A 26948-nucleotide genomic window follows, 5' to 3' on the forward strand; every position below is an offset into this window, starting at 1 on the left:
TCTCTCTCATCGGTGTCGGGATATTTGCGTATCTTCAAAGTGCCTCCTAGTGGACATTGCTCTGCCGAGAAATCAACGTCTCAAAAAGCTATGACGGTCCTTCTCAAGCCCTTCTCAAGGCCTTGGCGCTCACTGGAATCACGTGGGGAATCAGAAAGCAGTGAGGACTGGCTCTTTCCCGGGGGAGATGTGATGCAGTTGGTCTGAGGTGTATCCCGGGCATGGGGATTTTTACAGCCTCCCCAGGTGATTCAAAAATGCAGTCCACATGGAGAGCCACTGCTCCAGTCCTGAAAAGAGTAGTACAGGTATTCCTAATTTCTCCATACTTCAGGGACGGTCCCAAAACACTCTCCGGCATCAGGTCACCTTTGGCAATTTGGGGAGGGTCGTGAAGTGAGCTAATCTTCAAACTCTTAAAGGCCTACGAATGCAGGACCTTCACCTCAGGCATTATTGATCTGTTTCTTTTTTTTTAAGATTTTATTTTTATTTATTTGACAGAGAGAGAGACAGCCAGCGAGAGAGGGAACACAAGCAGGGGGAGTGGGAGAGGAAGAAGCAGGCTCCCAGCGGTGGAGCCTGATGTAGGGCTTGATCCCTGAACGCCGGGATCACGCCCTGAGCCGAAGGCAGACGCTTAACGACTGCGCCCCCCAGGCGCCCCTATTGATCTGTTTCTTCATTCACAGAGAAAGACCAGGCCAGTGAGCGTGTGGGCGCGCGTTTCCAAAGCACTCAGTGAGCTCCTTCCTGTAGAGCACGAGTGAGGTCTTCTAGCTCTATAGTCGGACAGTGTTTCCTGAACTAGCCTTTAACTAATGGCAGACAGACTAGCGGTGGTGGAAGTGGTCTTTAACTAGTGGTAGGTGGCTTATTTGAGCCTGTGCTCGAGGGATCTCAGATCTCTTTATTCAAGGGATGCTTTATTACGCCTGCCACAGTCCTGCCCTTTTGTGTTGCCTCGAATAAAATTATCTATAATTTTTTGTCAGTTAGTTAATATGGATTTGGACCCTAGGGTACAGTTTAAGAGTGTAATACCATTTAGAAGATTACAAGCATCTAAATTACCTGAGCGTCTGCCAGCCATGACATGTGGTGAAATGAACAATGTAATCGGTATTTTGTAATTCTCCATAATGATTTTATAAAATTGTCATGATCAAATTAGGGACTAAAGAAAGCGAATTCATTCCCAGTAAATGCCAAAACCTAATCACTTGCTTAATATGAATTAATAGAGACTGAATCAAGCAGAGCTTTCACGGGATGTGTGGGGTGGTTTTGCAACTTGCTAGTGTTACCTGTAACCCTTTCTGGTAAATAAATATTTGTGAGAGTGCTTACTCTTCGTAATGAACTGAAACATCAATTCAAAGTAAGTTTTAAGAGGACGTGATTTCTTAGAGAGTCAACAGTGGTTCTACCAACAAAGCAAACAGCGACAGAAAGAGGGGCACCCTTGCCCACCTCTCTCTAACGCCCCACGTCCAAGAACACTTGTCAATGTGCTTTATAGAGCTTAAACAAGAGTATTTATGACACAAAGTCAATGTTCTCTAAATCTGCTTTTTTTTTAAAGATTTTATTTATTTATTCGACAGAGATAGAGACAGCCAGCGAGAGAGGGAACACAGCAGGGGAGTGGGAGAGGACGAAGCAGGCTCATAGCGGAGGAGCCCGATGTGGGGCTCGATCCCATAACGCCGGGATCACGCCCTGAGCCGAAGGCAGACGCCCAACCGCTGTGCCACCCAGACGCCCCTAAATCTGCATTTTTAAAAATGTTTCCAAAGGAACGTCCATTCTAGGCAGCCAAAACCTTTCCGAAGCAAACACTACGGAGGATGAGCAATCCGTCAACGTGCTGGAGGCAGCACTGCCCCGGCTGCCCTGACACCGCGCCCCCCGGCACCGCCGCGGACCAAGACAGGTTCCTTTTCTAAAGAGCTCGGTTAGGATCTTTGCCAGACTGAGGGAGAGTGGGACTGTATCTCAATTTGCGTGAAGTCGGTTTAGGCAATTAGCTGGGTTTTCACTAGGAGGTTCTTTCAATGTGTGAACCACTTATTTACATTTCTTTTTTACTCTGTCCCTTTCCTCCAAGAGCTGGACTCTAAGGTTAAGAATTTCAAGCTCTCCTCCACTGGGTTCCTGACACTTTAAAAGATTATTATGGGGGCGCCTGGGTGGCTCAGTCGGTGAAGCGTCTGCCTTCGGCTCAGGTCATGATCCCAAGGTCCTGGGATCGAGCCCTGCGTGGGGCTCCGTGCTCAGCGGGGAGTCTGCTTCTCCCTCTGCCTCTGCGCTCTCTCTCCCCTCCCCTCTGATCGTGCACACTCTCTCTCTCTCAAATAAATAAAATCTTTAAAAAAAAAAAAAACTATGTGAACTCTTTCACAAATCGAGAAATGAATGTTACGTGTAATATATGGTTAAAACTGTATTAAAAAACAAGAACCCATGTACCCACCAGCACATTTCAGAGAGAAGGATGGGTACCCATGAAAGCCCTGTGTTTGCTCCCTCAGCGGAACCTTCCTTGCCTGCCTTTATACGTTTAGCACACGTGTGTCACTAAATAGTGTGTGGTTTCACTGTGGCTGTTTGTGGACTCTGTATAAACAGAATCATACTTTATATATTTTTTGCCACTTTTTTCACCTGCTACTGTTTCCTGAGTTTCATGCACACCAGTGTGTGCCTTGCACGTCCGCCACATAGGAAACGTCATGCTCCACTTGGGAGTTAACTCCTTTCCAGTTTGGCTGTCACAAAGAGATGCCCGCTTTGGGCGAAGACCAGGTCCAGGCAGCCCCTCACAGACGGAGCTCACGTCCACGCCCCCTGTCTGTCTACAAGATCCCAAGCTGAGCCATGTGTCTCTGGTTCTTGGAAGGGGAAGATGGGATTGCCCATCACCCCTTTTATTGCTGCTTTAAGTTTTCCAATTCCCCATCGGCCACCTGCTCATTTTGGAAAGGCAGTGTGGGTCCAAAAAAGCCCACTGTCAGGCAGTGGGATCATCAAACGGAGAGGCCGACACCAGTCTGCGCTCTTCAGCGTCCAGGGTGCCTTGGGTCTTAGATACCAAGTACGACACAGTCTGTTCTGCCATAACGCTTGTTTCGAAAACCCGAATTTGTTCCAATGTGATTCATGCACTGGGGAAGAACTAGAGCATAATGCAAATTTCGCGTCTGTTTATGCACAATTTCATCCGGGAGAAACCGAATGCACGCAGAAAATGGCACCAGCCGAACGGAGCCGGGCAGGAACACACAAAACGCACGCGGCGTGGGCCTCCAATATCTACCCGTCCACACACGCACTAGCGAGTCTATGTTTCTTAACCGTTTCACACGTGTAAACTAGGCTACTGGGTTTCTTAAAGATTTTATTTATTTATTTGTCAGAGAGAGAGAAAGCACAAGCAGGGGGAGCAGCAGGCAGAGGGAGAAGCAGGCTCCTCGCTGAGCAGGGAGCCCGATGTGGGGCTTGATCCCAGGACTCCAGGATCGTGACCTGAACCGAGGGCAGACGCTTCACGGACTGAGCCACTCAGGCGTCCCTGGGCTACTGTTTTTCTAGGTTTCTATCTTTTTCATATGTGTCACTGATGAAGTTTTTACGTGTTGTGCTCCTAATGCCTCTTGTCCCAGCAGCGCCGTGCTTTGGCCCATGCGACGCGCACGGCCCTGTGACCTGCGGGGAAGCCCGTGCTGCGCGGGAGCAGAGCGGACTCTGCTAAGGCAACAGGAAGGTGCTGCGGCTGGCTTTTCCCGTCCCTGCAGCAATGTGTGAATACAAACCAACAAGAAGTCAGCATGACATGTTCCTTTTTTCTCTCTTTCCTGGAACAGGATAACACCGGGCCCTTCTTTTGACAATCTTTCGATGACTCCAGCCCTTTCCAAGAACTGTCCGGAACAGCAGCGGTGTTGGCAAGTACCACCAAGAAGTGTGAGTCAGGGGAGCAGGCACCAATGTGGGTCTGCTGCCACAACCGGTCTCATCCTAAACTCAAAATCTCCACCTCCGGGGGCACTGCTGAAGCACCCACCTGAAGGATAACTGAGCTGCACTGATTACAGTGGCAATATAAGAACTTCCTAAAAAATACATTTGTTTGTTTGAGAGAGAGCGAGCAGTGGGAAGGGGGAGAGGGAGAGAGAAAGTCCCAAGCAGACTCCAAGCTAAGTGCAGAGCCCCACGCAGGGCTAGATCCCATGACACTGAGATCGTGACCGGAGCTGAAACCAGGAGTGGGTTGCTTAACCGACTGCGCCACCCAGACACCCCAATATAAGAACTTTTAAACTTATTTCTGGCTAAAATGTCCACTGTCTGGGCTTTTGGGGGAACTTGCTCAGTTATCATTATTCTAGCTAGTAGGTCCTCCTCGGTTTGCAGTTTCATCTCAAGCATTCCTCTTGATCGATGAGGTCACCTCCCTCACACTTGGGTTACACGAAAGTGCTAAAAAATCTAAGAACTCTAAACTCACGGGGGGGCGTCCACAGTGCACGCCCTGAGTGTGCAGTTAAGTGTTTTAAAGACTGCTATTACCCCGCCACCAGAAGAGCAAAACGTAGCAAGGGAGTTCACTCATGAGAGAGTTGACTCATCAGTCAACGTTCCGAGCAACAAACCTCCGTTACTGTCTTTTTTTCACATTACATCCTAGGTGCACTGACAAGTTTCTAAAGTGCCACATTTCCATATGTGGTTAATGAACTCTGATTCCACAGGCTTTAAGAGTTATGCCTGGTTTGCAAAGACAAGAATTTAATCATCTGAGAAGCAAAAGAGCACACATCCTGAATATAGAGCATCAATTCTGAAGCCAGACAGCTGGGTTCGACTTGTAGCTAACCAGCTGTGTGACCTCAGGCAAGTTACTTCACCTCCCTGTGCTTCAGTTTCCTCGACTATCGAATGAGAAATGGCAGAACCTACTTCACAGGCTCGCTCTAAGAACTGAATGAGTTAACAGATATCAGATGTTCGGGACTGTGCTTGGCACCTCAGTGCTACATAAGTGTTTGCTTTTCTTATTATCGGCACAAAAGAAATCAGGCCACCACTCACCTCTGGTATCCCCGAGCCACAGGCGTATGGTGCAAACACGCGCACCAGGGAGACGGCCAAAAACGCAAACAGCAATGCCCACAGGATGTACATGAGGTAATTCAGAATGTAAGCACTGGCCCCCTAAACAACACACACAGAACAAGGAAGAACACATGAGCGTCACAGAGCCGAGCACCGCCCCCGCCCGCCCCCTCCGCCGGGACAGCAGGAGTTTCCGCAGCTCGGGCAGCTTCTCAGCCGGCCCTGTGTCAACAGAGAGGCCAGTGCTGGTTTTCGGAGCCGTTGCTATTGCGACGTGGGTACACACCAACCCAGCACCGGGCGTCCCTCCGGGAGCCGTTTACACATGCCCTCCACCGGGGAGAGCTCCGCCTGCATGGATACGGCAGAGGGCACGCAGCTGGTGTCGTCCCCGGCGCTAGAGGTTATGAAAGGTGAGACACCGAAAGTTCTGGAACATTCGTCTTGTCCCGTCTGCGGTGCACTGGCCTCTCCAGCCTTCGCGAAGGCCACATCAGTGCCTCGGCAAGCGGCAGAACTGTACGTGCAGGCGCTGCTGCTCCGGCGTGGCCCGGACCCGCGGCACCAGTGTCCCCGGGGCACATGGACGCAGCGCAGACTCTGGGCTCTGCCCCGGGGCTGCCGAGTCAGACGCTCTGGGGGGCGGGGGGGGGGCAGCAAAATGTGTTGCAGCAAGCTCTGCAGGCACTTTTAGAGCGAAAAACACAATCCCTGCCTTCAGAATAATGCTCCGAACAGTTCATTCCAAATTATCTGACGAATAAAGAATGGTCTCTGAAGCAAACACACAGTCTCGGGTCTTTGATGCTGAGGACCTGGGCTACCGGGTGGAGACACTTCTCTCGGCCTCAGCTTCTTGCCACCATCTGGATTAGTCAAGCAAGGGGCGGAGCAAAGCGAGGTCACCTACAAGTCAGGCCACGGATACGGCCACATGTGCGCCTGTTAAATGCAGATCCACGTTCCAGGAGGCTGGTGTGGCCTTTACAATCACGTACACTCACACCCTATGCAGGGGAAATCGGACTGAGGAATACATCCCACCCACTTAAAACCGTACTTTTTGAGACTAAAAATAACTTCTCATTCTGCTAACAGTCATTCTTTGAATCAAAGTATAAATCTTAGAAACGGCTGAAAAGATGGACAGCCATATTTCCCCCAAAAAAACATATTGCAAGTAGGAGACAAAATAAAATATGGTGTCCAGCCAATTTCACCTGCCCACTCCCATCAACCAAGTAGAGAATTTATGGTGGGAAGTAATGGAGAGCACTGAGAAGGTGTGAGATTTCAAGATCCCTGTCTACTTCTGAGATTGGAAGGAATTAATTTTCAATTCCACTGAGGAAGAGGTTTAGCCAAATGGCCAAGTGCACTCCACATATCCTTCAGCTGTGCTAAGTCCATCAAGAAAAAAAGAAAACACAACTGTGGGGGGCGGGGGGAGGGACAATCACATCCATCTTGCAAAAATACATCCTCACGCTACCCCTCATGTGAATCTCGCCAACCTAGCTCCCTGCCCCCTGAGTTTCTGACCTGTCAGTGACCCACAGTCACTGTCATCGTCACTGAGTTCAGTTACAAGTTAACCCTTTTCCCGAATGAAGATTTCTGTACAGATCTGAAGTTCTAAGTGCCGCGAAGGCAAGCACCAAGTCTGGCAGTTCACCGCTACACCCCCTGCACCTGGAACACTCCCATCACAGGAGGCCCAGAAACATCCTCTGCAATTCACCCTTAAAATGCACCAGAAGACGATACTTAAACCACAATGAGATGGCACGTCACACCTACTCGGATGGCTAGAATCGAATCCAGACAATCATAAGTGCCAACGAGGAGGCAGACCAACAATAGCCCTCGCACGCGGCTGGTGGGGATAGAAAATGGCGAAATTGCCCTGGAACACATTCAGGCAGTTCCTCAAAAGGTTTAACACAGAGTTACCACAGGACCCAGCAATTCCCTAAGTCTAGACCCAAGAGAGATGAAAAACACGGCCACACAAAAGCTTGTAAACAAACATTCCCAAAAAAATCATTCCTAACAGCACCTCAACTACGGAGCGGATAAATGTGGTCTAGCCATACAATGAAATAAGACTCAGCCATGGAAAGGAAGGGAACACCAATTTATCCTGCAACATGAATGAACCTGAAAAACCTGATGCTGAGTGAAAGAAGTGGGATACCAAAGCCCACATAGCGTAGGATTCCACTCAGAGACAGAGCGATCAGGGGTTGCTTAGGGCTGGTGGGCTGGGAGGAATGGGGAGTGGCTGCCAACGGATACAAGGTTTCTCCTGGGGTGATGAAGGTGTTCTAAAATTGTATGGTGGGGATGGTAACACAACTCTGTGCATCTTCTAAAAGCCAGCGTGCGGTACACTTTAAATGGGAGACCCATACAGAATGTGAATCATATCTCACTAAAGCTGGTATTGTTTCTCATAAAAAAAGATAACTTCTTTTCTTATTGAAGGTATAAAGAGCAACCCTGCTTCTTCAGCACAGTCAGCAAACCACTCTCGGTCAGAAAAATAACAGGACTTTTATAAATATCTACACATATCATGCACGTGAATCAGTAGGGAACGCTTTCCCAACTTAAGTTTGCACATCAGAGCCAGAAGAAGCCAAGTCGCACTGGGATTGAGCCAAGGACAGTTATCAGAACAGACACTGGAAGGAAGCACAGCCATCCAGAGAAGGCCCCGTGGTGTTCCAAAGCGCCTGCGGAATGGTGGGCTCTCCCAGCCAAGACCCTGACCAGAAACCCACCTCTGATTGATTCACCAGCAGCTCCGACCATTTCTGCCAGAGGGGACACTTGTCCCTGTCCTCAAAAGTGGTCTCGTTGGAAGTCCAGCAGCACTGCTCGTGGCTGTACCAGAAGGCGGACAGGCAGACCCCCTCCTTCAAGTCGGTCATCCAGTCGACGGCGAGATCGATGACCCCAGCCAGGGTGCCTGGAAGAAGCAGCAAGAGCCACTTTAGAGGAGGCCTGCTGTGATGAGGCGGGAGAACACAGGGCCTGGGGCCCGACGCAGGAGCTCGGCGGCCACGCAGGCCGTGCTGAAGGAGGGGACCACGCTGCAGAAGGGCCATGTAGAGGTCTCCTGAGCACTTCCGGCGTGGGCAAGGCCTTGCCCAGCCCAATGAGAAACAGGCCAAGGATAGGTGATGCCTGGGTGGCTTAAAACCAGCAGGAGCGACAGACATGCAGGGCTTAAGTCATCACAAGCCACTGGGGCCAAGCAGCTTTCAGAATTCATCCCTTCCAAATTCTAGAAACAGGGTACACAGGCCCTATATATGAGGTAACCCCTCAGAGGCTTCTGGGGCCTGATGTTGGGATCACACACATTAACATTCTGCAGACAAACCTGACAATTCAGACGAAATGGAGGCATAAGAACTATTAACAGCCTCATCATTTAAGTAAGGTTTTGCCACCAAATGGGAACCAAATTTGGAAAATCCTACTTGTTATAACTTTCTGGATTTTTAAAATCATGGATAAGGGATTGTGGATCTATATAAGAAGAAAACTACTTTAAAGGCCAACAGAAGTGAGATAAATTGGGGTGTGCAGTGGGCCACAGAAGGCTACCTTGGATCTCTTTCTAGAATAACCCATTCCAGAGTCTTTTACGGAGGCAGGGAATACTTTCAGGCTACGAAATTTTTCAAACTTTTACCGGATCTTTATAACAATATCAACTCCCCACCTGCATCCGCACGCCTGCTCTCCTGTTACGTCGAAAGCTGCCCACTGTTCTTAGGAGAACGCCTAAATCCTTAGCAGGTGGCAAACTCGAACAGCTGGCCCCTCATACCTTTTCCGCCTCATCTCTTTCCATCACTAACACCCCCCCCCTTCCTGCCCACACCATGCTCCTGGAGCACACCAGGCTCTCCTCTCTACACCACCTCAATCAGCACTGTCCTTCCCAGACCCGGCAATCTCCTAGTTATCTTCCAGATTCAATAGTTACATCACCTCCTCCGGGAAGCCATTCCCGATTTCCTGTCTGGGCTACATGTGCCTCCCAGGCATTCCCCCATCAACATACCTCTCATATCCTAATCACACGAGTGTGTATGTGTGTGTACAGTGTCTAGTCCATAAGTTGGGGGGGGAGATTCTGCTGTGTCGTTTGCGTGCCAAGGTAGGGGCGACGCTCCATGTCGAACCCCGGACACAGGACGCCGCGTGAAGAAGCTGATCATAAGACTACATACTGTAGGACTGCACTTAACGAAACATCCAGAACAGGCAAATATGTAGGGAGACCGAGTGAGATGAGCGGCCTCCTGGGGCTGGGAGGCGGCTGGGGGCAGCGGGGTTTGATAGCTAAGGGGGATGGGGGATCTTTGGGGGCTGATGAGAAGGTTCCAAAGTGGAAGCGTGGATGGTTTTCCGACTCTGAATATGCTAGAAAGCGCTGCACTGTACAGTTTGACGGGGTGAATTACATCTTCATAAAGCTTTTACTGACACACACACACACACACACACACACACCCCAGGACGAGGGGGTCAAGGCTGAGAGAGGGAGGGGACTTTGAGGAAAGGTGGTCAGGGAACGCCTCAAGCGTGAGAAGACATTCGAACAAAGACCTACAGAAGGCGAGGGAGGGGTCCTGTGCATATCCAAGGGCGACACCAGTGATCAGCCCGGATTTCGTCCCTCTTCGTTCGCTTGCAATCACCTTGTCCCTCACTCTGACGGGGCCGCTGGGCTTCGTTCGGTGGAATAACAGCGACACCCAGTGGGGACTCCCGGTAAACGCCCCGCACAGGAGCCGCTGCTTGGGCCTCCCCACCGTGGGAGTCAAATACAAGGTCCAGGGCACCGCTGAGGACAGAGGACTGGCCAGGCAGGGGGACCCCGGGGTCCTCCCCACTGTCAGAACCACTGGGGAAGAGAAAAGTGAAGTGGACACAACTTGCCGGCTTTCCCTTGGAGGCACACTTTGGCCACCCTCACTGTCCGCGTCCTCCCCCTCTCGCCTTCCTCCTGCCTCCGTCTGGCTGGGGTGTCCGCAGAGCGCCCTTGGGCGGGCAGCGCTCAACCCCGGCCGCACGTACAGTCACAGGTGGAGGGGGCTGGGAGGAAGGAGGGGGGCTTTACCCAAGGCTAGGGCACCATCTCTGGGGATACTACTGACTTGGAGCACAGGCAGCAACATTGTTTGCTTTCATACCCTGGGTGATTCTTCCTGAAAGAACTGGTGGAAATTGGGTTGTTAGGGAAACCAACCGGTCAATATCAAGTTTGTTAAAGAGAGCCCAATCGGGCTCTTCCGTCAGCCACTAAATCCATGCTGTGCTGTCTTCTCTGGCAAGACGCTAGAACATCTATTCTAGATTTCTTCATTTCCTCTATTTATTTCTCCTGCCTAGAAGCCAAGAACAATGATACGGTATACAGTTTCACCAATCTATTCTAAATAAAGACATCCACATTCACAGCAAATTCCTACCCTGCCTGCTTTCAAAGGTGTTCGTGGAAGCAGTCAAACAAATTGGTGGCGAAACACTGTATAGCCACGAAGTCGAATTCCCTGCCAACGCTGCTGCCGGTCTATACCGCGGCTGCCCCTGGGAACGGAAGGCGGAACAGCCACCGTGACTAGAGGAAAAGGATCCCCCTTCATTCAGCACGCCTCTTGGCTCTGGAGCGTGGGCCGGCCGAGGCCGAGGGAGGCCCTCCCTGGCAACCAAGCCCCTCCCGCGACTGTGTATGGAATAAATGAAAGATTCGTCCAGAAGTCAAAATCCTCTGTAATCACACAATTTGTATCTATGCCCTGTTAGCATTCTGTCTTTCTTAGAGCATTTAGTATGTTCTGCCTTTATTACAGTCTTTCTCTGATCAATCCTATAACCATAACTCTTCTGTTATTACAGGTAAGTGATTTTTATTAAGGGAGTCGCTTTTAGTGTGCTCAGATTTTTTAATTTTTAGACATTAACCTTTAGAGCCTCCTAAAAGGAAATATGTCCCGGCACAAGAATTGCCAAGGAGAGCTGGTACATTTGATATTAAAAGGGCAGGTTTCCCCTCCAGATACTCCTCCACTCACTCTGGAAACATCGACTGCTTGCAAGCATGGTGCTGGGATTATAAAAATGAAGGACGCAGAGTCCTTGAGGGTCAAAACAACGTACGGGCTGGAGGTATTTGCCCCGGGCCTGCCTCAAGCCCCGCGGGTGTCTCCGATTATTCTCTGAGTATCCCAGGATGTGTACAACTCACTGCAGGGCCTGCCAGTATTAGTAAAAAACACTCTCACATGGCGCCTTCTTATTCGAGATCAAAGTTTTCTCATACTTGCTTGCCGTCTACATAAGCAAGGACTACAGAATGCAAACTATGTGCTTTCGATAAAATCCAGGATGGCCATAAACCTGTGTGCTGTGCAGAAACGGCCGGCCGGCTCTCTAATTACAGCTTTTTTCCAATGACTGCATTTGGGCCCGTGCCTTGGGGTCTTGCCTGATTGATGAGACGTTTTATGTTAAATGTGTGGTCATGTAGTTTGCTCTGAGGTATTTCAAGTAATACATCCCTTGCTCGGGGTAAAAGGGAACCGGTCCATCTGGGAACACCAGCCGAGCAGGAAGAGCTGGTGCTCTGGGCTCGGCGCCTCCGGCTCCGGCCCAGGGGGCTGCCGCGCGCCCCCCCACGTACCCGCCAGCAGGCCGATAAGCAGCATCACCACCCAGCCTGACCAGGCATCCAGCAAACTCTTGATGAACTCCCATATGGACTCCTTGCTTTTGCTGGTTATCTAGAAACAGAAAGACACAGCAGTTGATTCTGGGTACATTTTCCAGTTCACACTTCCTTCCCTGAAACGGTTTCCTCCGGGAAACGGGGTGAGTGAGAAAATGAATGTAAGTGACCAAACTGCCACTTGCGTCACGCTTCCCACTACCTGGCACGATGGCAAAATGGGTTTTCGGGTTCACACACAGTTGTAGAGATGCCATCGTAGCCGCTGAAGACTTAGAATCCCCCTCCAAATCCACTTAATTAAAAAACTTCCTAAGTGTGATTTGAACTTTGATGATTCAGAAGCCATTCTGAAGGGAGACAGCCAGTCGCTGTCACCATTTTCAATAAGAATTACCACTTTACCCCTCACCTTACGGTCTGCTCTTTGGTTTTCCAGGTCAAATGTCAACAGCAAGAACTCTGAATTAGCATGGCCCACCTTCAGCAGGCGGATGCAGCGTCTGAGCACACTGCCCTCTCCTCCCGACCGTGCTCTGAGACGCCCTTCCTCTCAGAGCCCCTCAGAACATTCTCGAAAGATTTTCAACTCTGCCGGTCAGCCGGCCTCTGTCACAACTCCTCGACTCTGCTCCGGCGGCACAGAAGGCCGGCGGGAACGCGCCTGTGAATGCGTGCGGCTGCGGGCAACTTTCCTCACCGGAGCACGTGCCAAGCTGGCGGGGCCCGAGGGCCAGAGTCCCGCACCCTCCGCTCCGGGCCGAGGGCTGCCCCCTCTGCCACGTTCCTCCACACCGGACCCAGGAGGCTGGCTCATCTTCTGGACTCCACCTCACCCCCTACGGACGTCTCTGCTCCCTTTTCCCGCCAACTTGCGCGCAATGATGGGACCCAGCGGCGCTCCGATGTCACCCCCGTCCGGCTGGGAAGGTGCCCTCCCCGAGGCCGCCGACAGTGCCCACGCTGCGGGGCTGCCTCCTACTTCACCTCTCCGCGGAAAGTGAGCTGGCTGGCGGCCCCGTCCTCGCCCCTCTCTCCTCCTCGCGCCCGCGGCCACTTTGCTGGTCCCCCTCCTTCACCTCTCCCGCCTCTCCCAGGTGTCGGCCACAGGCGCCCCGCCGACCCACGGCACCCACTAAATTATCTCAGCAGGGCCCGGAGTTCTGACTCCCTCCTTACTGCTCCCGCCACACACCGGGGCCACCTCGGCCGCTTCTAAAGCTTCGGGGCCCACTCACACGCCGGGGCCCCCTCCTCCTGCACCGCAGCCCTGACCTCGCCCTTGCTACGGAGTTGTCGCCACCTGCCAACCGCCCCCAGCTGCAGCCTGGGTCAACAGCTCAAACTCAAAGTGGCTGACACAGAACTCACTGGCCTCCCCCTCAAATCTGTTGTTCCCCTTTCCTTCCTTCTTGCCAACAAGGCCATCACCCCCTTCTACCTGCGGCCACGGCCTCATCCTGGACTCCCCTCCCTGCTTATCCCCAATACCCCACCACCACCAAATCCTGTCAGGGGCTCCTCGGAATAACCCCTGACCCTGAGCCTCTCCACATGTGCACTTCGGTGCCTTCTGTCAGACCTTCTTCCTCTTTCTCCTGAACTGATTTCCAAGCTTCCTGTTTCTCCCTCAGCGGTGCGTCTTTCTTGTATTCTGTGACCATGAAGATGAAACCCAAACACGTCTTCATGGCCTACTTGGTCATTTCTGGTGTGGCCATCTGCCCGTGTCCACCCCTTCTGTGGACCCTCCCCTGGGCCGCAGAGCTCCTGAACCACCTATCATGCCGTGTTCTCTCATGCCTCTGTGACTTTACAAAGGGGCCCCTCCTGATTTTAGAATCTTTTCCCCTTTCTTCGCCTAGCAAACTCCTAGTCAACCTTCAAGGCCCAATTGAAATGTCACCGTCTCTAAAAAACCCTTGCCTAACCGTCCCTCCTGAATGATCCCACAGCACTTGATACCCAACTTTATGGTGGCCACTAAAATATAGTCTGATTGCCAACTAGCTGCCGGCACTGTGCTATGTGCTTTCATACACACGCAACTCGCTCCATCTTTAGATATAGTGACCTCCAGCCTTGTAGAGGAGAAACCAGGGTCTAGAAACGGCGCCCCAAAAGTCACCCAGCCTAAAGGCGTCAAGGGCAGGATGTACCGGATTTGTTTGGTTCTGGAGTCTCCTCATCGCCCTCCACACCATACCTCTGTATGACACAGCCTCCCACCCAAAGCGGGTAGTCTCGTAATTCCCTGTCCCCATCTCTGCCTCTCTCGCTAGCCCTTCTCTTCTTCAGAATCTCGTCCAGTATGTGACACGTGACTTAACCCTACCTCAGTAACTGTCCCACAAAAGCACAGCCCAGCCACTTGAAGGGAGCCCCTTTGACATGCCTTTATGAAAGCCACCTACCTTTCTGTGTCTGTCGGTGTCCCGGGACTTTTCCCGTAGCCAGTCAATGGTGTGGAAGTCCTCATACGTCCCCACATCAGGGAATGGCTCATCGAGGAAATCCATCAGGTTCCCAGAGCCACTCATCGCTCCTGCATTGACCATGCTAGTTACACCTGGGAGAGGAAGCCTGGGATTAAAACCATCGCTCGGGACATCTGCAAGACACGGCAGAACCAGCCACACGTAGTATTTTCTTACGCAAGAAAGAATTGCTTCCGCAAGGCACCTGTGCTATAACGAAATGTATATACAGTCCGCCTTCGTCCCTGTAGGCTGCAGTAACAGACTGGGCCGCTTAGAAACAACAGAAAGGTGTTTCTCACAGTCCTGGAGGCTGGAAGTCCAAGATCAAGGAGCTGCAGGGTCAGTGTCCGGTGAAGCCCCTCATCCTGGTTCACAGGCAGCCATCTCGTCACCGTGTCTTCAAATGCTGGAAACAACAGTGGAGCTCCCCAGGGTCTAAGGACACTAATCCCATCCACGAGGGCTCAGCTCTCACGGCCTGATCACGGCCCAAGGGCCGCACCTCCTAACACCATCCCATCGACGGTTAGGTGCCAATACATGAATTTTTAGGGGGACACCAACCTTCGGGCTGTAGCACAGTCAAGTTTTGTTATTTGCGGCCATTACGTTCTACAAAGTCACCATGAACACCGAATTAGTGAGTACTGAAGCGATGCCCCTAAGTGATATATACAAGCCTCTGGTCAGGTTGTTATAAACTGGTCAATACACAACGCTGCTTTTTGTGTTTCTGTTTAAAGACATCTTCTTTTATATATATATATATTTATTTTATTTTATTTATTTATTTGACAGAGATAGAGACAGCCAGCGAGAGAGGGAACACAAGCAGGGGGAGTAGGAGAGGAAGAAGCAGGATCATAGCGGAGGAGCCTGATATGGGGCTCGATCCCATAACGCTGGGATCACGCCCTGAGCCGAAGGCAGACGCTTAACCGCTGTGCCACCCAGGCGCCCCTAAAGACATCTTCTTGAATATATACCGCTGATTCATCAGCAGTGAAGTCCCGGCTGCAGCTCACACCCAAATGGAGCTTATCTGACAAACGGCTTCTCTCCGCAAGGCATACTGCAGCCTTCTGGCGCGTGAAAACACCACAGGCACTCCAGCCCTGCATTTCGGGCCCACGACAAACAGCAAATTACCAATTAAAAAAAGCACAAAAATGTGAAACACATGGCACGAAACAGCCTGTACAAAGGACGCTTGTTTCTAGTAGGAGAGCTGAAGCAGGATGGAGGAGCCGGGAGCGTGTCTTTCAGGTGACTCAAACTTTTTGCCACTCTGCACATGCACGTCCGCGAGTAACCAGGAGAGTACCACGTGTATCGACTTGGGGGTTACGAGTACATTTGAGTGAGTAGGCAAATGCACAAATACCGAACCGCAGAGTATGAAGATGGACCACACGCATTTCTGAAAAACCTCGAGTTCTGCAAAAGCAAGGCGTCAAAACGAGAGGGCTCGAGGGGCAAATAGGGTCGAGGCACACCACTCCAAATCCAGTCACTGCAACCGAACCAATAATCGGTTCTCTTGTGAGAGTGAAATGCTGGCCCGACACGAACTCACTGGTGGAAGCCAAGGCAATCTGCAGACAGCAGCGGCCCCGTATAGGGGGTGTGGGGTGGAGGTGGGGGGGCCTCCTGGAGATGGACAAGGCAAGAGGACAACCTGCCCCATGACCCATGCTATGATCTGAACATGTGTGTGCCCCAGAAATTCGTATGCTGAAATCCCATCCCCCAGTGTGATGGTGTTAGGAGGTGGGGCCTTTGGGCGGTGACCAGGTGAGGGGGACAAAGCCCTCAAGAATGCAGTTAGTGCCCTTATAAAAGAGATCCCAGAGAGCTCCCTCACCCCTCCCATCATGTGAGGACACAACGAGAACCCTCTGAAGGAGAAGAGGGCCCTCACCCAACCGTACTGGCCCCCCAGTGTCAGACTGCCAGCCTCCAGAACTGCGAGAAATGAATGTCTCCTGTGTAGAAGCCCCCAGTCTGTGGGATTTGATCACAGCAGTGCAAACAGACTAAGACAAGCCAAGAGCCATGCCCGCTGGCAGCGCACCGCCCCGGGCGAGGAAGCTGTGGGTACAGACGCTCACTTTTAATTTTTCTTAAAATACAGTCAAAAGCGCTCCTGCTGCCAGGACAGTAGCCAAGCTGAGTGTTTCTCCTTTCCCTGCCTAAGATAACAATTCCACTCCCACTCTCCTGGCTCCCTGGGTCTGGAAAACAACCGCAAATAAACCAAGACACCTTCCATGTTATACCACCATCAGAGCCTGATTTACAGATCACACAGGAGCTAATTTGAGACACAGAAAATGCTTTGCAGCAGGACCAATGCTCCCCACCGGTTAGCAGGGAAAAAAATAATACACTCCCACAAAGACAAGAGGTTGGAATAAGCACTAAATAAGAATTACTTTGGCAAAGAGCATGGAAATTTGAATTATAGGACGAGGACCACAAAAGTGCTGGAGTAGATGCTTAAAGAGGTGAAGGGTACTTATAAACATATTTGAGCATAGGCTTCTCTCCTTGCTTTATGTATTTTTATATCTGGAGGACTCAACCACGACCTGACGAAACTGCATTTTAATCAAATTGAAAAGTCACTATGGGCAAAGTGGGGTAATCACCTTACAAGCAATAAAGTGGCGATACTGAGTGATTTATTGACCGTCTGTGCAACTCGGCTGCTTTAAAACTTTAAAAGTTTGAGGTCTGAGCCATGCCAAGCTGAAAACTATACCCGTTGATGAGTACCCAGGGAAGAATCATGTTGCATAAGTCAGTAGCAACCAATAATAAAAGGGAAGGAGTAAAATTAGAAAGCAAAGATTTCGTTCTCGTGTCTACAAAAACAAGGTGGTAATAGCTTTGTATTATACGTGGCACAGAAAATCTCTGATGGGAAAAATAAGGGAGCTGACTATTGACCCACAATGGGGAGCTCTTGTGAGAAAAATGAAGCCAACAGACAGAAGAACAGAGATTTGGACATTCTACGAAAAGGGGGTTTGCGTTACCTGAAATTTAACCAAATCTCTAGTCAAGCAAACAACTCCAGGCCAACAATGGTTGAACCAAAAAGTCACTCTCGAGAACAGTTAACATCTTTAAATTTTGATGGAACATGTCATGGTCATGACAATTAGACACATATTGGTAAAGAAAAATAAACAAGATCTAATTTGATCTAATCAGGGGCTTCCCTGGGAGCCCAGAAGGAGGTGCCGAGGTAGCTTCTGACGCTGGGATTAAGAAAGACAGGAGGGCCCGGGAGAAGTGTAAGAAGAGGGAATCCAGGTTAGAAAAATGGGAAGAGTTCAATCCGGAATCCATTTGGGAGATGTGGATGGATAAGGATTGAGAACCCAGCCAAACATGGGAGCGACAAGGAGTGAAGTCCCTGGACTTGCTAACTGAGCAATAAACTTCAGCTGCAGAAGTCATTACGGCGCCAGGAACAAGCCCAAATGGATACAAAGAGTCATTTGTACCTTAGTGAGGAGCTCTTGCTCTTCTCATCTCTTTTTATTTCTTCTCTCCAATAAGACTTCTGCTGACAGATGACACCCATGATTATGGCCTCAAGGCCTTGGTTTCAGGAAGGACAACATCCTAGAACCTGGATCTGAGACCCCTGCTTGGTCTGGGTCGTCTAGGTCAGGGCTCAGCACACTGCAGCTTGTGGGGCCAAATCTGGCCTGATGCCTGGTTTTGTAAATAAAGTTTTAGTGGCACACAAGCCACGCCCAGGCATTTATATATTGTCTATGGCTGCTTCCATGTTACGAGAGCAGAGTTGAGGAGTTGTAACGAAGACTATATGGCCCACAAAGCCTGAGACGTTTACTATTCTGACCATTTACAGAAAACATTTGCTGATCCCTGATCTATGCAGTGGACTGATGGCAAACATGGCCATATTCTCTACCCCTCCCTGGATCCACCACATTCACAATGGGACTTCCTGGGTCCTCCTCGTCAAGAGACGGGGTCGATTTCTCCACCTGCTGAAACTGGACTGGGCTGTGACACGCAGAAGTGACTAGCATGCATGTGCCACTCTAGATCCCAAGAGGCGATGCAGCCTCTGCTGTTTTGGGGGTGGTTTTTGGTTTGGGTTTGGGTTTTTTGGGGCCTCTGCCTCTGCCACGAGAAGAAGCCCAGACTAGAACGCTGGAAGGTGAGAGCCCGCATGGACTCGAGCTGGGTCAGCTGAGCTGAGGCCATCCTAGATCGCCTAGGCCCAGCCAAGCACAGATTTCTGAGTGAGCCCAGCCAAGGTCAGCTGCGTTTGGCCCAATCATATCACCCAGCCCACCCACAGACCAGGAGAAAAAAAACTGGTTATTGTCTCAAGTCATTGGGTTCTTTGAAGGGGTTGTCATCGCTCTGGAGGGAGAGGAGTTACGAAGACAGATACGCTAGCTGTGGCATCGCAGACTTCCGGGGAGGCGGACAGGAACAACGATAGAGGGTAAAACTGCCAACAGAGATGGGACGGAATGAAATTTCATGCTGGAGGCACCTGGCCTGACAACATAGCATCTGTCCCACCCAACCATATTTACCCACAAAGCGACTTTGGAAGACACACGGCGCACCTAGATCTTTTATCCAGTCCTTTCAGGCAAGAAGAATCGGTTTGCTCTGGTAGTCTGACGACTCCAAGGGGCTGGGGTCCAAGTGTTCACCAGCAGATGATAACAACAGACCCTGTCCGGTAAAATTCACTTCACCCAGGGTCCAGTGAGCACGGCGTGCGTTAGCTGTGATGGTATCAGTAACGTGATTTAGGACTTTGATATGGAAACAACTCTGGATGGGTCAGTCCCCCCTCAAAACAGGGATCCGTACCATTTAAAGGAAATCTGGACTTCACATAGTCAGGATATCGGCAATAACAAAACGGTGCCTAGAAGATGAACGCAGGTGGGAACTCACCCAGATCAAGATAAAGAAGGACAGGTCCTAAGTAGGACCAAGGCCGCACTGAACACCGAGCACCGCAGGCTAGGCTGGTAGGGTCGGCAGCATGCCAGGCAGAAACCCATTCGTCTGAGTGTGCGCTGGCCTCTACCTAGAACACCTTTCCTGTCCTCTGATGGGAAAGCTTCTATTCACCCTCCAGAATTCTGTTCTGTTTCACTCTCTGACACGTGCATTAATTTCCCCAGAGAGAGATGGGGGCTTCCTCCTTGGCAATCAAAAGCATTCGCTTTTTCTCTCGTGTTTTTAAACGGCTGGTAGTTAACAAAATAGTAACACAAGATCCGCCCTCTGAACAAATTCTAAGTGTACAGCACCACGTGCAGAAGCTTGTACAGCGGACCTCGGGTATTCTTCATTTTCCGTCACTGAGATTTTACACCGAACCACGATTCCCCATTTCCGCTCCCCAGAACCCCCGGCAACCACAGCTACCTTCTGCTTCTAGGAGTTCGACCCCTTGAGATGCGTCATAAATGCAATGATGCGGGATTTGTCTTTCTGTGACAGGCTTATTTCACTCGGGGTAACGTCCTCCAGGTCGCTCCACGTTGCCGCCTATGGCAGGACTTGATTTCAGAGGCAGCGTACGTACAGGTCCCATTTTCTTCGTCCACTCATCGGCTGATGGGCATGCCGGTGGCCTACTCGTCTCTGTCCTTCTCCCAGTGGATCACGATGCTTCTGTCTAGGTAAGGGGCACAGGTCTGCTGGTAGCTCTAGTACCCCGGACAGGGGTCTGGGAGGTAGCAGCCCAATAACGCCCGTGGTATAAAGCAAGGGCTGGCAACCCCCAGCCCGCAGGCCAAATGCAGCCCACTGCCGATTTTTGTAAATCAACTGTGAGGGGCACGCGGCCGCACGCCTTCGATCACGCCGGGGCTAGGGCTGCCTGGCACTCCCACCGCCCAGTGCAGGGACGGCGACACAGGCCGGAAGGCCCACATCGCGGAAAATATTGCCCATCTGCCCCTCACAGGAAGCACGAGCTAAGCCCTGAATGGCAGCTAAGTCGCCACAAGGGGACGGGCAGGGAAAAGGGGGCAAGGACAGGAGCAGTCTCCACCGTGCCCGCTCTGCTGGCCAATCTCTGCGCACTCATCCCCGCGGCGACTGGCCTCCACCGCTCATCGGAGGCTCTGGGTCTTTCTGTCTGAGCTCTGCGTTTCTGCTCTACCTGCCCCAGAGAAGTGGGCAAACAAGACAACGTGGTCGGATCTGGGAGCGGAATACTGGCAGAAAAAGTGTCGGGCTCTGATGGCCACCGCCAGGCTGAGAGAGGGGACGGGTGAAAGGTCGTCAGCAGTGGCTATAAAGCGTGATGGCAGCACAACGTGTGATGGCTCCTCGTGGGAAAGCACCCAAACGCCCATCCACAGGAGAGCGGAGAAATACACCAGGCTGTAGACCCACAGTGGAATACTGTGGAACAGGAGCTGGCAAAGTGCATCACCGCGTGGGCCAAACCCAGCTCGCCGCCCGCTTCTGCGTGGCTCACGGGCTAAGAATGGAAGACAAAAGCTGGAAATGAAAAATCCCATTTATATAAAGTTCACAAGCAGGCAACATTAATCTGTGGTGTGAGGGTACGGATAGTGGTTACCTTTAGGGGTGGGGTAGGGCCTAGAAGGGGCCACAAAGGGCTTCTGGGGGCCAGTCACATTCTGTTCCTTGATCTGGGTGCTGGTTTCTAACACTAACACATACACACGCACGTGCACACACACACACACACACTGTGAGGTTTCTAGGATACCCTACAATCAGAAGTTTCTCCAACTAATTAGCTATCCTAATGCTTCAAGATTCCAAATGCCCTTGGCTCGTGAATAAAGATATGATCACACCATAGCTCTAACATCTAACACAGTGTTAGAGCTACAAGTTACCTATAATCACAAGATAATGCAAAAAGCACAGGACCCCAGGAAGAAAGGATCTGAGAGTACGGAACTCAGAGCCAGACCTTGGTTAGATGGCACCTAAAATCAAAAATACTCAGAAAAGCTTCGTTTCTTACAGTTTTTCCAGAAGCTCCCAAAGTCATTGCAAGCAGCCACGACGAAGTCCCTTTTCTTGCAGCCCTCTGTGGGGCCGCTGCTCTAATGGCCACCAGGCTGGGGGCTCCTGGTCGCAGAGGATGCTCTGCTAGCAGCCCTTCTGCCCAGGCGCCCGGGAGTCCGCGCGGAGGGTCCTGTGGCTCCAGGACACACGTGCGGGGACTGCCTCCTCCTTCCCCCAGCTCTCTTCAACGTGTGAGTCCCACCGCCACTCAAAGAGAAGGCAGGACCCCTTCCCCACCCTGCCCTGCCTCACCTGCTGTCCTTCCCTCGGCCTCCTGTAGTCGGAAATGCTGCCTCAGGTCCCGGAAACCTCCTACCTCCGGAGCCCACAGAGCTGGCTCTCTGCCCTGAGCAACTGCAGGGCCATCCCCTCTCTGACCCATGGCCACGCCTCTGTCACCTTCGGTGGATTCTCTTCTGCCCCCACACTCTGACTCAAGGGCTTCCCAGAATGTGCTGGAAGTAGACGAGTCACCTCAGGGCAAGGCCTGTGTTACTGTGATCATCGCGTGACCAGGCAACCTCGCCCCTTCCTGCTCTCGTCGCTCGGCCGCGGGGGCCGGGCCGCTCCTTACCCGCACTCGAGTTCTCTGACGGGGGGGAGGGAACCAGCAGCTGAAGCTGAATGAAGATACCCCCCCACCCGGCTGCTTTTATTGTGACCTGGGATCTCTTGCACACACCACCACGACACACTTAAGGAATGGTATCCAATACAAAGGCATTGCTGGCTTCAGATTACACGACAGGGCACGGTTCTCTTAATTCGCTCACGTGGACGGAGCAAGAAAAGGGTTTCTGCCATGACATTTGAGGCTGTAGCGTGCATCTGTTTATCTGCCATTTCTGCTGCTCTGAATTCAAAGATTAAAAGAGGAAGTTTAAAATATAACAAAGGGGGGCGCCTGGGTGGCTCGGTCGGCTAAGCGTCCGACTGGTGATGTCGGCTCAGGTCATGATCTCAAGGTCCTGATCTCCTGGGTCGTGGGATCGAGCCCGGGCGACGAGCTCCGCATCCAGCCCTGGTGTTGGGCTCTGCCTCAGCAGGGAGTCTGCTTGAAATTCTCTCCGTCTGCCTCTTCCACCACTTGCATGTACATGCGTGTGCACTCTCTCTCCCCCTCTCTAAAATAAATAAATATTTTTTTAAAATAATTTTAAAATAAAAATAAAACATAGCAAATGTACCGGGATTTTCTGTCCCCACAGTACACACACGCGCGCACACACACACTTTCCCGTCCAGCCAACGGGCAGACACAGAAAGGCAGTATCCGTCTGTGGCTCTCCCTGTGCCTCCAGGCCCAGCAACGGCCGGCACACAGTTCCTGCCACACCCCAAGGAAGACATAGGGAAGCCTTGACCTCGCTCTCTTCGCCCACAGCTGTAAAAGCATCGCATGACCACATGCACATGGACTGCCCTCTACATGTGGCTTTGCCGTACTCACCCAAATTCTAGAATAACTACTGTATCTGATGCCGCCAGGGCCCCGCCCACATCCCTCAAAACCTTCCAGTGAGCTCCGGCTTACATCCCACTGTATCTCTACGCCTGAAGTTCATTATTAGGAGCAGGTATTAACTGATGACCCCCACTCCCCTAGCCCTTGAATGGAGCCATGTGCTTTATAAGGCAGAAAAGACTGCTCTCCTTAGGAAGGTCTGCCGGCAAGGCTGGCCCTTGGCTAGCATCTGGGAACTTGGATTTCAAGAGGGTTCCCACCAGTCCCAGAACTGATAAGAATGGCTCGCTGTGCTTACACTGCTTGCCCAAATAATGGAATTTATGCTGAGCTCTTGCTTTCCTTCTAAGAGACTGGAATTTTGATAATGAGCTAGACAGAGGGTGCCTACAGGACCAAGTGCCAGTAAAACTCACGGGTACTGAGACTCTAAGGAGCTTACCTTTTCCCTTTGCTGATGGTGCCCTATATTCCTACTATAGTAAGTCACAGCCAGGAAAGCAACGCTATGCTGTCCTGTGAGTACCCCTAGCTGAACCCAGAGATGATCCTGGGGACCCGGGACACAGCAAGCTGTTTCCTGGAGTTTCCAAAGCGTAGCGTCAGCCTCCAGTTGCCTTTGGGTGAGCCGCATCAACAGCCCGGCCTCTACGGCTGCCTTCTCTTCCGGGTCACACTTCCCCACCCCCCTCCCAGGAGACCCTGCACCTCCCACGAAGCTCCCTGCACTGGGATCCTTGTCTCCGGGGCCACTTCTGAGAGAATCCAAACGAAGGCAGGATGGCACTTTCTACTTCACCAACCAGCAATGCCTTTGCCTCTGTGAAACCCATAAGTGAGGTTTTTACGGCTCTGCACGGACGGACAAAACCTTCGTGACCCGGGGCTAAGCGAAGAGTTCTCAGAAAAAGTATGATCCATAAAAGAAAAAAATGGATACATTATACCAATAGGCAAAGTCAAACTTCCCATCCATGTGAGAGTTCAGGAAAACTCCAGATACTCTCAACCGATTGCAACGGACGAACAGCCCACCGACAAAAGGGTCCAGGCTGCGCCCAGGCCTCTCGCGATCCCAGGGCAAGCTGAGCATCAGGATGGCCCGTCTGTAGTGCGCTCCTCCACAGAACGCTGGTGGCCGACCACTGCCCAGACCGGAGATACACAAATTCCATGACCCATGATTCCATGGTCAGCATGACCAGCGGGGCCGGCTCCAGGACCCCCCCCCCTTCGACTTTCAGCTCCAGCAGCTCTGGGGTGGGGCCCAAGGATCCGCATCTCTAACAAGCTCCCAGGGAGGCTGATTGATGTTGCTGGCCCATGGATTGTACTTGGAGAACCGCTGGCTCCTTAACCCGTTGTCCCCTCCTATTTCCCACTCTCTTGTATGCCCTGACTCCTTCCCATTGCGTTTTAACCACTAATATTTTTCGTATCAATCTTATTTATCAATTGCATTTTGTTGGAATAATTACTTACAAGTTTGCTTCCTCCCATATAGGATTGTGAGTCCTTGAGATCAGAGGCCTGTTACTCACCTTTATTTATTATCTGGACATTTGACAAGTGTTTGCTGAGCCCCATTCTACAGTTATCCACCAACCCTAAAAAGCTTAGTCAACCACCATACACTATCTCTATTCTACAAAAAGCATTACTAATACAGAATCCATCTATAGATACCAAACTCTGGAACAGTCAGCTAAATGCTTTTCTTTTTTAAAGATTTTATTTATTTGACAGAGAGAAAGAGAGAACATGTGTGTGCACAAGTGGGGGGGGGGCAGTAGGCAGAGGGAGAGGGAGAAGCCGGCTCCCCACCAAGCAAGGAGCCCGACGCTGGACTCGATCCCAGGACCCTGAGATCATGACCTGAGCTAAAGGCAGACGCTTCACTGACTGAGCTCCCAGGCGCCCCCAGCTAAATGCTTTTGACATCACTGCACAGACACACTCAATAATACACACAAGGGAGATTTTATCTGTGCGTATGCTTAGGACAAAAAGAACATAGAAAGCAAGCTGAAGTCACTACACGTGTAAAATGTGAGTGGCTTTAAAACGTTTGACTGTATATCACCTTTCACACGCACCGTCCCACAGTTTGACCATTTGTAACGATACAAGTCTGCAGCACCGTGTGCTTTCCCTACTAGGTTTGTAGGTTTTTCTCTTAACTGTTAGATTCATCTTGATTTTCCTTTATTACTTTGCACCCATGAAATAAGTGGAGCTGACAAATAGATAGATAGATATCCTCCCCTCGCACGGCTGCCTCGCGTCCTGGCTGATATCCAACCACAGGCATTTGACATTGAATCCCTGGGGCCCCGGGGAGCAGACTTTGAACCCAGTGTAGTGGCTAAAAGCACCACGAGCTGACAGTTCCTTTAGGCAAACCCTTCTTCACCATTCTTATCCAAGTGGAGGAAGTGATAGGGACATGGGTTGAAAACTCCCTTTAAACTCTCTCAAGAAGTTCCTCTGAAATCAATTTTGATTAGCTGACCAAACATGCACTATAGGAATTCCAGTTCTACACAAAGATTTCAAGTATTAGACTACAATCCCAGATACGAGGAGCTCAACAAACCCCAAGCAGCAGAAGGAAATAAATAAGCCAACCAAACCACACCAAAGCATATCATAATCAAATCGTTAAGACCAGTGTGGGGCGCCTGGGTGGCGCAGTCGTTAAGCGTCTGCTTTCGGCTCAGGGCGTGATCCCGGGGTTCTGGGATCGAGCCCCATATCAGGCTCCTCTGCTGGGAGCCTGCTTCTTCCTCTCCCACTCCCCCTGCTTGTGTTCCCTCTCTCGCTGGCCGTCTCTGTCTAATAAATAAATAAAATCTTTTAAAAAAAATGTTAAGACCAGTGAAAAGGAGGGTATCCTAAAAGCAGCAGAAGAAACAAGACACCTGTGTACAGAGAAAACACTCCAGCTACGTCCAACCGTGAGGCCAAACAACGTACCACTACACACACTGACAAGGATGAAGCTCGCGACCCCGACGTCGCGCGAAAGCCAGACACGAAGGGACACACAAGTCCACTGACATAAAGTTCCGAACGAGCACAACGAATCTGTCGGAGCAGATGCCCTTGGGCTGGGAAGTGACCAGAAGGGCACCTGCAGGTGGCTTCTGGGGACCAGTCATGTTTCAGTTCATCTGGGCACTGGGTACCCAAGCGTGTCCCTGGGTGACAACTCAGCAAGCTGTACGCTTCGGCTTTACGCACTTTCCTGCACGTGCATTTCAGTGCAGGCTTTACTGAAGGGCAATCCAAAAGAGCCATGGACCAGGATTAAATGGCACTGCCTCACTTTACCAAAGGTAGACTTGTCACTGGCATGCTACAGCACTTCCCAGAAGGGCCCATGGTATGCTTTCTTTTCTCTTGAAATATCTATCACATCAGCTCTTACAAAAAATATCTCCCACCCAAATAATTCAGGTGAGCAGTCCGAACCCTCTGACAAAGCAAAGGCCCTGGGGCTGGCCGACCTGCCGTGCAGTGAGCAGAGGACACGGGCTCTGCACTGCATGGCAGGTCAGGGTACGTTTCCCCCGCGCGAGAGGTAAGGGGGCATGCCCACATAGAAAATTCCATCCTACACTGGCAATTGCTGGGTGCTCGCAGTGACAGGCAGACATCCAATCCCCACTGGTACCAGGACTTACTGCACGAAGTCTCCAGGCGAGGCACGCGAATGTGGGCATGGACGCTGTGACAAACGAAAAACAGCAACACACTCAAACTCATCATCGGGACCCCCAACGTACAGGGAGTCTACCTAAACCTTGCATGAAGCCCCTCTACTCCTCACCGGAAAGACGGTGGGAGGGAGGAGGGGAAGGAGGGGAGAGGGACAGAGAGCACAGCATGAACAAATATGGAACAATGAGAGGAGTGGAGCTTCAGAAGGGTAAGAGGGAGGCCGCCACAGGCTGGACAGCTGACCCAAGGAGCAGCCCGCGCTTGGCCCCCGCCCACAGAAGTCTGGGTTCTTACCATCGTCCTCGCCACCCAGTGCGGCACAACGAATCACCCCAGA

The 26948-nt window shown here is 51.2% G+C and overlaps 1 protein-coding gene across 2 annotated transcripts in view; it reads right to left on the bottom strand.

Moving 5' to 3' along the window:
- The window catches only part of CLCN4 (Cl-/H+ antiporter 4), a 67108-nt gene that overhangs the window by 26239 nt on the left and 13921 nt on the right, over window positions 1-26948 (bottom strand). Inside the window, exons 3-6 of one of the 2 annotated variants that reach the window (XM_087860025.1) lie at window positions 14284-14438; window positions 11825-11924; window positions 7905-8092; window positions 5095-5217 (exon numbers count right to left, since the gene is read on the bottom strand). In XM_087860025.1, the coding sequence (XP_087716151.1) occupies window positions 5095-5217; window positions 7905-8092; window positions 11825-11924; window positions 14284-14427 (555 nt within the window). In that variant the 5' untranslated portion in view covers window positions 14428-14438. Of the gene's footprint in view, window positions 1-5094; window positions 5218-7904; window positions 8093-11824; window positions 11925-14283; window positions 14439-26948 lie in introns of those variants that run through there. The other variant, XM_087860026.1, reaches the window with a different exon arrangement.

This window comes from Ursus americanus, chromosome X, assembly GCF_024610735.1.
Source record: "Ursus americanus isolate L20-20 chromosome X, mUrsAme1.1.p, whole genome shotgun sequence".
In the NCBI taxonomy this organism is placed as follows: Eukaryota; Metazoa; Chordata; class Mammalia; order Carnivora; family Ursidae; genus Ursus; species Ursus americanus.